This window comes from Columba livia, chromosome 8 (genome assembly GCF_036013475.1).
Source record: "Columba livia isolate bColLiv1 breed racing homer chromosome 8, bColLiv1.pat.W.v2, whole genome shotgun sequence".
Lineage (NCBI taxonomy): Eukaryota > Metazoa > Chordata > Aves > Columbiformes > Columbidae > Columba > Columba livia.
In genome coordinates this window covers 3,184,915-3,197,591 of record NC_088609.1, presented here as the reverse complement: position 1 = coordinate 3,197,591, position 12,677 = coordinate 3,184,915, and the positions used below count along the sequence as shown (strand labels likewise).

Genomic DNA, 12,677 nt, shown 5'->3' with positions numbered 1-12,677 from the left:
TCTTTGGGCAGAGAGAGGTGGCAGGAAGAGAAAAGGACAGTTTTGGGTGGCAGTGCCCTGGCAGGGGGGAGGAAAGCACCCAGGGGGATGAGGGAGCTCTTCCCCCTCCATCAGCACATGCACATGTGGGTGACCCAAGTGCAGAGCCAGCACCCCTTGTGGTGGCAGCTAGTTTGGGGGTGACAGGGGAGATGGACACGCTGGGATGACTTCAAGAGATACAGCCAGATCGGGCTGTTTTCCCCCATGAAGAGCTGGGGTCCCTGCCCTCCCCTCCAGCCACTTTCCTCAGAGAATGAGGGTTTGCCAGGTGCAGATATGACTTCTCCTGGTCTGGGGATGCTGGGGTCAGTCAAAGCTGGTGGTGGTCCTGGCCTGGCCCTGGGTACACAGGAGGAAAGGTCCTTGGGGAGGTGGCCCTGGGCTGGTCCTGGCACTGTTACCCCCCTGCCCCACAGCTGCAGGATGCACCTAGTGAAACAGGCTGTGAGCTGGAGCTGCAAAACTAAAGGGAAGAGTGGTGGCCCATGGAGGTCATTGATGTACTGGGCTGGATTTGGTCCTTGCTGACCTTTCAGTGCCTTCCCTCAGCCACAGCTCCCTGCTGTGTTCTGGATCTGTCCTCAGAAACAGACACCCCCATTTCTCATGAAGCCTCCTCATCTCTTTCACCCTTTCCACCACCCCATCCCCAGGACAAGCTGCACGCCAGGACTGCCCGGCTCTTCACCCATTTCTCTTGCGAGCCTTGTTTGGTGGGGGTATTTTGGTATTTTCTTTTTTTTTTTTTCTTTTTTTTTTTTGCTATTCACAGGGAAGAAAAGGATGTCACAAACCCACGGACAGATGTCAGGGCAGGACTGATTAGCCACCCAGCCCAGCAAGGTCCTAAGAGGCTGGCAAAACCAGGGTGAGGAGGGCTTTGCTCCACAGTGCCAGCTCTGCCCATCCCTTTCTCTCACTGCCTGGTCCTGCAAGGTGGCTGCTGCACTGTCCTGCTGCTCCATCCATCCCATCTGGCCCAGCCACCGCGCTTGTCACGTCTGCTGTGGCAGGTGGCAGGTCTCGCCGATGGCAATGACCACGTCCTGGGGCTGGCGGTCCCGGCGCCGCGGCACCTCGGGCATCTCGCTCATCTCGTTGACGCTGTTGCTGATGCAGTTGATGTCGCTCTTGTTGCTGTTGTCATCCGGGCTGGGGCCGAAGATCCAGTCTGGAGGAAGGGGAAGCACAAAACGAGACCCTGGTTACCTCCAGCTGGATGGGAAATCACTGCCCCCTGTTACATCCTACGCCTTGACCCCAGGAAGGTCCCTCGCCCACCCCTGTCCCTGCAGCTCCATCTGCTCCCCTGGTACTGGGAACTCTGCTCTTCCCAGCACTGAGCTGGTTTTCTGGCTGCTGGTTTCTGGAAGTTCTCCCAGCTTAGGCAAATGAAATCACCCTGCTTATCCTGAGAATAAAATTGAAGTGTCTCTGAAGTGAAGTGTGCATCTGGGCTCTCTGGCAACATATTTCCTACAGTGTGTTTTTGCCATCAGAAACAGAGGGAATGATTAAATAACCATGTGACATCCAAACAGGGCTGGAGGCATGGCTGGGGACATGGCTTATCTGACACAGGAGTGTATCACAGCCACACCAGGGCTTCAGACCCTCCATGGGCAGCTTCAGGGCTGCGCTGCTGGCAGGTCACCGGAGCTCCAGGACACGGCTCTGAGCTGATCCTGCCACTCTCACAACCCTTGGGGTGACCGATCCCCCTCCAAAATACAGTGGTTGCTGCTGGATGGCAGTGTGACTGAGATGTCCCCTGCAGCATGATCTGGCAGGCAATAACAAGATTGCCTCCTACAAACACTATTAAAGGTCTCAGCTTGTTTTTCTTGACGTCAGTGGTAAAACTCTAGCGGGAGCAGGGCCTGGTCCAGCGGGGAAGAAGGAGAATAACCTGTAGAAAAAGAGGTGACAGGTCCCCAATTATCCTGGGAGCCATTGGGTGAGGGTTGCAATGGGAAGCAAAGAGCATAGCTCTGGGTGAGCAAGGGGAGGTGGCGTCTGGTGGCCCAGCAATGAATCCCTGAGGACATTTGCAGGCAGCAGAAGCAGCAAGAGCTGGGCATGGCACTGTGATAAAGGCAGAAACGCAGAGGATGGGTGTTCTGGGAAAGCACCAGGAGGGCTCAGCAAAAGCCATTTCCATGGGAAAGGGGTCACCATGCGTTGTCACCAAAGGGGACATGGCTAGCTGGGGTGCCTGAGGAAGGCGGCTTGTGTGAGGCTGCCGCAGCCTTATTCCTGGGTAAATGTGGGCTGGATTGTACATGCTAATCCGAACCACTGCTTCCCTGGGAATTATTTCTGGAGCCTGCTGGATCTAATTACCCGGTAATCTGCAGGAAGATGTAATTAGGCTGTCATTAGAGGGTATTTACTGCGATGCCTTTATGATTTGACTGTGTAAGTAAGGAGTGAAATAATTACACAATTACACATTATTTGTGGCCATTTATGGCCTGTAACTTCAGCATGTGGCCATGTGTGGAAGAGGGGAGCGAGGCCCCGTGGAGCTGCCAGAGGATCTCCTGCCAGCAGGACCCTGGAGAAACAACCATAAAAATGTCAGCACCCTCATCTCTCCCGCCAGCCACCACCAGCCGGCTCTGTCCCCGCCACACACGCTCCCCCCCAGCTTCTCCTCTGGCTCCTGCCCAGCTTGATCAGCCTGTGGGTGAGAAACTGGGGGCCCCCCAGGTTCCCCTCTGGGGTGTCTGGGGAGGGATGAGGGGAAGGAGGGAGGAGACCTGCACATCTTTGGTCCTGATGTGATTAAACCTTGTTCTGATGCAGAAGGGAACTTTGCAGGGGATGGGATGTACAACCTCATGTCAAGCACAACATGCATTAGAAACATCGGATAATGAACCCTGCGGGGGGTTGTAATGAAGTGATGGGGAGTGGTGAGGGGCTGGGAGCCCAGAGGTGGTGGTGATTGACTGAAGGCAGCTGAAGCCCTTAGCATGACGACAGGGACTTCTCTCTCCACCCCTTACATCTGGCAGGGGGTCTGCATGAGCAACAGCAAACGGACACAGTTGGCACCAAGAGGAAAACAAAACTCTCTTTTGGAGCAAAGCCCACATTCAGGTTCTCACGTGTTCTATCCAGAAGGCAGGCAAAGTCAGGCTGATCTGGGACACCCAATGGATCTGATGCACCCAAGGGCAGAGCTGGGGTGAGCATGGACCTCACGGTGCACCACTGGACCCAGGACAGTCACACTTTGGAGGTAAGGAAAAGCATTGTCTGCCACTACCAAGCCCCTGGAAGGACCTTGTGACACATGCTGCAAAATCAGGGCATGCGCACAAGCACGGCTGTGAATGCCTCAGATAAAAGACAGGGACAAAGTGACTTTCTCAGCCAGGCTGGGGAAGCAGTGTCTAACCCGAAGACACCTCTCCTGGCTCGCCAGGTGCTGCCAAGGCTCACTGTGTCTGCTGGGGTCTTGCAGGGCAAAAGGCGAAGGGGAAAGTACTGTGATGGGTGAGATTGACACAGAGTGATTGATCCAAAGCAGCTGAGGAGAGGAGATAGGGTAGACCCAGTAAATCAGGAGCTGCAGAGTAGCATCTCTCCCTAAATAGCAGAGCAATGTGGCAAAATGCCTGAGTCTCCTTCCTGGAAGCAGGACCCTTGGGATGTGCTGATCCAAAGAGGCAGAAAAATACCATTCTGGGCTGCCCAGATTTCACAGTGTGTTTTACTGACAACATGAGGGACCATCCTTTCTTGGAAACCCCTCACAGTGCAGACAGCACGGAGCAGCCTCCTGCTGCCTGTGTGCACAGGGAAGCAGGGATGCTCTGCACACAGTCTCATCCCGCTGGGGTGGCCAGGTCCCCTGCATTCATCGGTAACAGGGCAGAATGTCCGTGTGGTGCTTTAGCCACCGGAGAAGAGATGTCCCTGACAGAAGAGCAGAGGGAGGTGGGAGAAAGGGCTGAAATTTAAATGCAACCTGATGAGTGAGACATTCACACTCCCCGCAGGGATGGAAACAGGCAACGGAAGGGGAAACATGTTAGATGAACAATCAAACTCGTGTTCTAGATTTACTTGCTTTAAATGGAGCTGGGTGTGAAAGCAGCTGCTAAAAAAGCCCTTTTCTCAGCAGTAGGAGAAGAAGAGGTTTTCGTATGAAACAGGTCCCGACCCAGCCATCGCCTTGTACTCTGCAGCAAGGCAGGACCGCCTCCAGCCAAAGCATTCGCAACGGACACAAGTTCAAGGGTACCTCTCATGGTCTGACATGATGCAGCAGTCACAGCTGGACGCTGTAGCTCTCTTGTTTGCAGGACAGACTCTGCTTATTCATTAGCAAAATCAGCAGATATCTCCTATGTTCTGCTGGAAAATCTCTGTCTGTCTCTGTCAGTAGTAATTTGTCAGCAAGAAGTTCCCCTTGCCCCCCAGATTCACATCTTTCTAAATTAACTTGCTGTCCGAGTCTGTTCTTCCTTCCCTGTTTTGCTGAAATTTCTTTGGTCAGCTGTGCTGGCTGAGTCACAACTGTCCTGCCGCCCAAGCAACGTGGGCACAGTGCTTTGCCGATGGACAGATAAGGACACTGTCCCTCTGCAGAGCTGTCACCAGCATGAAGGGGTCTGGAGGGGAAAGGGTGTGACACGGAAAAGGAATGGGACACCTGCCTGTTTTTATAGGAGCTGGGAGTGGGAATTAACTCTGTGAAAGCCACCCTACGGCAGCTGCTGCTAGACATCAGCACCCCTAAACAGCAGCTAAGGACCTCCTAATGCACCCCCATGCACCAAAAGGGAAACTGAGGCAGGGGTTTAGTGTAAGAGGTGCCTTAGCGCTGAGGTGCCGAAACAGAAGGAAACCTGGCACAGTCCATGACTTTGGGAGGCAAATGAATCACTCGCAAAACAGCCTGAAAAGCAGATGTAACTCCTCTCTGATGGGCCCGAGACACTATCTGCAATCCCTGCCACAGGCTGAATTATCCTAAGAGCCCTGCGGTTCTGCGTGGGAGCAATTAAAAGCGGATCCTGAGTCCCTGCAGGATCACCCAGCAGCTATTTTCAGCAATGCCACATTCATGCACAGTTTCTTTGTTCAAAGAGATGCTTTCCTAAAGAAGCCTGAAATGTGCTGTATGGAGATAAGGCTGAAAAATAAAAATACATCTGGTGGGTCAAAAGAGCAAAGAAAAGAAAGACCCTGCTCTGAAACCGGCTTAGGGTTTTGAGCAGTCCCGAGGCCATCAGCCAACACAGTCCCACCAGTGTCTGTGAACCTGCGCTGCCTTACCCGAGCTGGTCATCTGCCTCGGGCCCATTCCCGAAGGAAAAGTTTCCTCAAGGGCTTCTCCAGAGATCAGCAACTCAGACATGACCTCGGCTGAACTGGGTGACACAGGCAGAAGTCTCCCCGCAAAGCATCAGCTCCCACGCAAACCAACAGACCCTTCCCGTGTGGTTCGCGAGCAGCAGATATGTTTTCCTGGGGACCACACACACCACAGTGACTATGGCAACAGCTTTGTTTGCAGGCAAACTTTCACCCTCCACACTTTTTTTTTCCTTTTGTGTGTATGTTTAAATAAGGGCAATATTCAGTGAACTGCTGGGGACAGAGGAGGGAGGGCGGGCTGATTCCCAAGGATTACAGTAATTAGCTGCTTCGTACGTTGGTGACAAGCTCGTCATTTGCCCAGCTGGCACTCGGCCGCAGCGCCGTCTCCGGCAGCTCTCCAGCGCTCCCCAGTTAAGCCGCTTTCCAAAAGCTTCGACCCAGTTTGTCTTAACTGGGAGCTGGGTCTGAGCTGTGCTCACGCAGGAGCCATCCTCCTGCCTCGGGGGGGTCACAGGCATCGCCGAGCAGAGGTGCCCAGTGAGTTTTGAGAAAGTCATAAACATGAGACTTTGTCAGCTCAGAGCAAGCAGGGAGGGACTGGTGAGAAATGAAGGTATTTGGGGCTTTCTTTGGGTAGGTTTCTCCAGGAAGAGCAGGACACAGGCTCTTTCTGAGCCCTTTTATGCATATCCAGGTGCTCTGGAGGATGAGGACAGACAGGGTCCCTACCCCGGCTGAGGGGAACTCTGCCTTTCCTCTCTCCAGCAACACATTTTTCCCTCTACTCCCATGCATCTTCTAATTTTCTGCTCCTCCCCACCCCCCTGGACATCGCAGCAGCATTTGTCTCCCCCCAGGGATGCCTGGACAAGCTGTAATTGAATTTTTAAGAAGCGGCTGTGAGAGAGGTGTCAGTGTCTCAAATACATGTTCAGATTTCACAGGGGAAGAGCTCGGCAGCATCCTGAGAGCCCTTCCACCATCCCGAACTGAGCCCTAGACCCGCTTCTCACTGTCCCCGTGGATGCACAGGGCTGGGTGATGCTTTGACTCCCCCAGCCATGTCCTACAAGCTATTATTGAGAAGTCCAAATCATCCGTGATGTCTCCAAGTGACTGTTTAAAGGAGCGATTAACTATTCACACTTTAATCTCCCCGAAACAGGCTCCAGCCCTTCGGCATCTTCTTTCCCTCTCCCTCCATATCCTTCTAAATATGATTAGCACAGAAACGCTGATAGCGGAGGCTGGAGCTGCTGCCGAGTATATAAATCCAGGCATTATGTTAAAGCAGCTAATAGACCAGCTTCTTATTTACTACCCTTCGGTCCCTCTGTCCTGTCCCTGAAGTCAATTTATGCAAACTCATTCAAATGAAACCTTCTCTTTAAAGGCTGCTGCTTGGCAGTGTTAACAAACACATACTCGTCTGCTCTCCTCCAAGGACTGGCTGATTTTAAGCGTATAAATGGTGTGAAGACGGGCCCGGAGTGCTAAATAGGATGAGCTGGAGGCAGCTTTCGGCACCAAGGGTTGCTGCTGGAGTTTGGGAATGCCTTCTCCTCTCTGTCTGGATGGGGCAGCAGCTCACATCTGGATTTCTGATCCTAACTCGGAGAGGTGTCACCTCCAGCTGGGACAAGGAGGAGGAGCCCTTTGCAAAGGGCTTTGTGAGGGAAGGGGCATCCCACTGACCCCATCCCACACTGGGGCAAAAGCAAAAGGTGCCCAAGGTCACCAGGGAGTGTTGGTGCTGAGCTGGAAATAGCACAGCAACGGCATGGGTGTCTCCAACCACAGCTTCAGCCTCTCTCTGTGCCTGGGAGGACATGACATTTCCATGGATTTTGGCCCTGCTTTGCGGTACCCACTCCAAGAGGGGTTTGGAGCACCTGCATCCGCAATCTCCTGTGTTAGGGACCCCAGCGATGACAGCAGGAGGTGTCTGCTCCGCAGGGACACTGTGACTGGGCTGGCTCCTGTCTCGGGGGATTTCCAACCTGCTCTGACCTGCTCCTGTGAGCATCAGGGCAGGAGCATGTCTATTTTTAGGTGCTGTCCCTGCTGCCTACCTTTGTTGGGAAGGCAACGTTAAATCAGATGAGCGACAGAGCCGGGAGATGTAACAGCCCCAGCAAGCTGCTGATTAAGTGTTATATTTAACGCTTTAAGACAGTATCTGTTCCCTACCAGCTGGGGCAAAGAAAGACTCCTCAGCGGCATCTCCCTGCTGGTTTCCTGGCTGAGCCTCATGTGAGACCCTGAGCTTGCCAGGAGGTTCAGCCCTTCTTGTCCCAAATACCTCTTCCTCACATACCGATGTCCCAGATCTGCCGGCCCCTGCCTGCTTGGGACCCCCCGCCTGAGAGACTTGGCTTGTCCTCCCATCAGCAAGACATGGGTACTACCTGTCCTGTAGACACCGGTCAGAGTTTTAGCTGGAGTGTTATCATCTCCTGCGTCCCAGGAGCAGGGAAATAAAGGGAAATTGTGAATGAACACGTGGATTTTGCTCCAGATGAGTGTGCTCTCCCTCCCACCGCAGGAGCCAGCAGGGCTTTATCCCTGGCTGGGGGGCAGGCTTGGGGCAAGGGGTGTGCAAAGGGATTTCAAGCCTGCTCCCCTGCAGAGAACAATCCTCTCCAGAGTTTTCAGGAGGGTTATGTACATCTGCAGGAGCCAGGAGCTTAAATCCCTCTGTGAATCCCTGCAGCCCTGCTATGTGAGCTGGAAAACTGTCACCAACTCCCTGCAGCAGGGCTGTGTCCCCCACAAGGATACGGTGAGCTTGCTACTGGGGTACGGGGGCCAAAAGCACCAGGGATTCGGCAGGGACCTGAGCACATTTGCACTCATTGGCATCACCAGTCTGACAAATTATGGGGCAAACAGCAAGAATACTGCTGAGGGCTTGCTGTACGTAGCAAAGCAACTCTGCCCAGGGCAGCTGCAGCCAGCAGGGTGTTTGTGGTCTCAACCCTGATGGTGAGGGACCTTGTTCATCAGCAACAGGATGAAATGAAAGCTGGGAAGCCAGTTCTCATAAAATTGCACACACTTTGGGCTGTCATCTTACAGATTTGTTGCAGCAGCTTCAGAAGCTGTGATGGTTGTGCTGGGTGCTGTACAAGGGAGGCAGATGGCTGACCTGTGTTTCCTAGGAGTTTGTGGATTCCCTGGTGTCTTATAATGGATTAAGCTTTTCCTTCACAACACACTAGTGTGTTGTTATCCTGCACTCAGGTATCTGTTGCCATGAAACTTTTCATTTTGGAGACCTCTAATGCAAGCTCAGTTAAAAATGACCAATGGATTTTACAATTGTACAGCAGCACAGGCGTACAAACATATATATTTATAAACACACGCACAAGCCTGATTTCTTTAGGAAGTGGGCTAAATCCAAGGTTTTTTTTCTGGGAAGCATATCAACATATGCTCAGTTTGGAGAACCAAGCATATGAGGTAAACTAACAGTCTTGTAAATGTGAAAGGGCAAGGCTTGGTCTAAAATTCACCCAAATCAAAGGATAGACACCACCCCACATCCCTAGGCTTTGCACAGGCTCTTTCTGACCACATGCACACAATGCATGATGCCTGCACTCACCTATAAAGTCATGAATGAGGTCCTTGATGAGATGTCCAACGATGGCATATGCCACTGCCACCACCACCAGGGCTGCCATGAGGAGGTAGAGGACAGCCTTGGGCAGAGGAATGGCGTCTCGAGGAGGGGGTTTATACTCCTTGTAAAGCTGGTCATTGTCCGAGTACGAGTACTGGAACAAGTGGTCCAGGCCAGCCGTGAAGTTGCTGGAGTTCATGGACTGGCTGTTGGACAGGTAGTTGTCCTGCTCAGGGTCCTGGAGGACACTTACCACCGAGCTGGTGGTGGCTTCCACTTGCTGTACCAAGTTGAGAGTCTTGTTAACGCTGGGGAGGATCTGGGAGAGGAAAGTGCTCCAATCTTTGATGGCACTGATGTTGCAAATAATCATAATTGCAATGAGGAAAGAGATCTCCAAGCTCAAGATATTTAAAAAGGAGAGAAAGAGGCGAGAATTGCTGTGCTTACACCAAACCATGTGCTGCGAACTGGGCAGAGAAGGTCTTGCTGGGGTAGGTTTCGCATTCGCAAATTCTTACATGATCTGGTAGGGTTGAATCTGTAGTACGTTGTTCTCACTCCTGGAAATGCCCACAGGAAACCCCTACGGGCATGAAGTTCCTTGGGAAAAAGTAGGTGCTGGAATGATTTCGACTGACATCATTTTTGTTCCTCAGCCGTCTCTCCCTGACGCTACTCACTGATGAAAACCAAAGAGACAGGTTCCTGTAGGTATTTTCAGTCATCTGGAAAAGAAAGATAAATTGCCTTTCTCCAGCTTCTTCTCACAGGGTGATGGTCCTCAGAGAGACGGAAATCTCCCCTTTGCCGTCCCCCAGACTCAGTCTGGGTAACAGCCGGTGCAAGGTGTGCGGTGCCGTGACTCTCACCGGAACACTGCCCGAAGTGTCCGCAGAGGAAAAACATATATTCAAACCCCACAAAGTTCAGCTGCTCCCGGCCGCGTCAGCCTGCCTTTCAGCAACTTCTTTTGCCAGCGTCCCCCGAATTGATTCCTTTAAAAATAAAACCATAGTCAGAGACGATGACCACGACAGCAGTGAGCCCAGCACGGGTGGTCTCCGAAGGGCAGCCCAGCCGAGGGGCCGGGTTTTACCTTAAGGACTTTTGCGAGGGAGCAGATCTGCTCGCCTGATGCTCCGGCTTGGTTTATTCAGCGCTCGGCTCCCTGCGGACCTCGCAGCAAACAGCAACCGATCCGGTGCCGCTGCCTGCCCGTGTGCGTGTGTGCCTGTGTGTGTATGTGCGCACTCCTCCCCGTCCTTTTCCCCTCCTGTCCCTCCACCCTGCACCCCCACTGGCTCTCCCCAGCCGACCCGGCTGCCGGCGGGGGGCGGGATGAGCCCCCGGGAGGGGGATGAGCCTCCCGGAGGTGGCTCCGCGACTCCCCGGCGTGCGGTGGGGCAGGCAATGCTCGGCGGGAGCGCAGGCTCAGCCTCTGCCGCCGCTCCCCGGGGGGCTCACCCCTCCGATGCCCAAAGACGTGCCTCGGTCCGGCCGCTGGAGCTGCCCGGAGAGCTGGAGGGGAAGGTGAAGAGCAGCCGGAGGGTGCGTGGGGGTGGGCGTGTACGTGGGGACACGCGTGTGGACGGGGGCACGGCCGGCGTGTCCCAGCGGCAGCGCTGGGGACAGATCTGGTGTCCCCGAACCCCCTCTCCAGCTGGGCTGCGGACACCGGGCTCAGCTTTTGCCTGGAGCTGCGCTGCCGGCAGAGAATCCGGATGGCGGGCGCTGCCAGGAGGAGGGCGGACATCACCAGCCCTATCGCCGGCATCCCAGCGGAGCGATGCTCCTCACAGCCTTGCTTCAACCCCCCCAGCTTTCCCAGCCAAGTTTTGGCATCAGCGGGATGCCTGATTTGCAGAAAGCCTGGAGGTTTCGGGGCTGAGCTCCCCCACCATCTCCCCTCCTCGGTTAGCTGTCTGAGTGACCTGGTAGGAGCCAGCCTGACTCTGGTCACCTTGATGACGGTTTAACTGGTCCAGGTTGCCTACAAACACTTCCGCTCATCTGCCTTGGCAATGGGGTTTCACTGGGGTGCTGGCTTGGTTTGAAGGCACTGGGACTTATTTAAAGAGGAGGAAGAGGAAATCTTGGAGAGGGGGAAATTGTCTTTCTATATTTGGAGTTGAAAATAAATCACAGCTCCATTTTTCACTTTTTTTGGTGCAGCTTCCCTATGTAAGAAATAGCTGTCATGAGGGCAAGGAAATCACCACATTAGGCCTGAACGCAGCCAAATGGAGCTTCTGAGAAATAATAGCAAAAGATTAACTTTTTGTGTTTGTGTTACCAGCCAGTAGCAATCCTGCCAGCTGCCTAGGGGTTGGAAGGATATAGAATAAAATGGCAACATTTCTCCCTTACAATAAAATCGCCAGGACACAGGTAGGTGTCGGACAGATTATAAAGCCTAGGAGCAATGAAAATGTAGAGAAAAAAGCTTTTCTGTTACCCTTGGAGTGTGCATGGACCAGGTCACAGTGACTGTCCCCCAGAAACATTTTACAGCTTCCTAAAATTTCCTTTTACAAATGACAGAGCTGTGACTGGTTACCGAAATGCATCTGGGCAGCTACATGGAGACATATTCTGCAATGGGGCACGTCCTGATGTCCCCCTGCCCCAGAATCATGACTCCTGGGGTTGCAGCTTGTATTGATTGTATTTTTTAAAGAAACTCTTCCATGCAAGGTGAGTTTTGGGTTCCACACGGGAGCAGCCTTGCTTTGCCCCACACTGGAGGCGCATCTTTGGCCAGGGTCCCCAGGAGGAGAGGACAACCCCTGGGACATGCCTGCTGCTCCTTGGGGACTGAAGCTGCTCCGAAGCTGTTTTCACCGCAGCTGTTTGGTGTTAGCAGTTGCCATGGCACCAGTACATCAACCAGAGGGAAAGGGAGAGTGTCTGGTCTGGGCTGAGCCATCCCTGTGTCTGGCTCTGGGTGCGACCATCCCACACTTTGCCCTTTTGTTCCCAGAAGGAGATGGAGCAGAGCGGTTTGGGGCAAAGTATTTGCAAAGGTGTGTGTGCATGGGGGGGAATAATCAGAGGAACAGAGGGCAAAGGGGAATGCTCTGGTTCTAGAGGTCTTCACCACCTTCAAGAGCTTCAGTCAGACCTGGGTTACAGTCCCCAGGGAGCTGGGTCAGGGTCTCTGCCCTGTGTGATGTGAGCGAAAACACCCCAAACAGAGGAATACACAGGCAGTGAGGACCAGACAAATGAACAGCTGAACAGGGTTGCATGTGAGAGACTGTTTCCCCACCTATAAACCCAGGGTGACAACAGCCCATTCCCGCCGCTAGTACCATCAGCCAACTGTTTTTTTCTCGTCTAAAAACAAAGGGAGAATATACAGAGACCTGACTGACTCCTTCCCCTCCCCACTGTTTCACAAGTGCCAGCCCAAGGACCTGTGGCACTCAGCCATTTCTCAGCCCGAGCAGCCCACCCGTTGGGGGTTCACTGCCTTCGGGCACCCCGAAAGCTGGGATCCCTGGGGACCCCCTATCAGACCCTGCCTGGACTGCTCTGTGTCTTTGCAGTGTGGATGATGGTGGTCCCCATCCTGCTCCCTGTGGCCAGGGGCTCGCAGCACATCTGGTACAGCTGGCACAGCCCTGTCTCCCATGCCTCACACCTGGCTCTCTGGGAAATACACGGC

At 53.5% G+C, this 12,677-nt stretch overlaps 1 protein-coding gene across 1 annotated transcript; it reads right to left on the bottom strand.

Moving 5' to 3' along the window:
• Positions 1–772: 772 nt before the first annotated feature.
• Positions 773–10,269, bottom strand: LOC102087931 (uncharacterized). The gene is made up of 2 exons (XM_065071475.1): positions 8,990–10,269; positions 773–1,213 (listed from the first exon to the last, which is right to left on the bottom strand). The coding sequence occupies exons 1-2, from the start codon at positions 9,465–9,467 to the stop codon at positions 1,038–1,040; spliced, it is 654 nt and encodes a 217-aa protein (XP_064927547.1). The 5' UTR covers positions 9,468–10,269; the 3' UTR covers positions 773–1,037.
• Between the last annotated feature and the right edge of the window lie 2,408 nt (positions 10,270–12,677).

Excerpts from the sequence above, each read along its gene's own strand:
- LOC102087931 (XM_065071475.1), bottom strand. The coding sequence starts at position 9,467 with ATGGTTTGGTGTAAGCACAGCAATTCTCGCCTCTTTCTCTCCTTTTTA. Across the intron at positions 1,214-8,989 it reads CCTCATTCATGACTTTATAG|ACTGGATCTTCGGCCCCAGC; the intron begins GTGAGTGCAGGC and ends CCCTTCCTCCAG.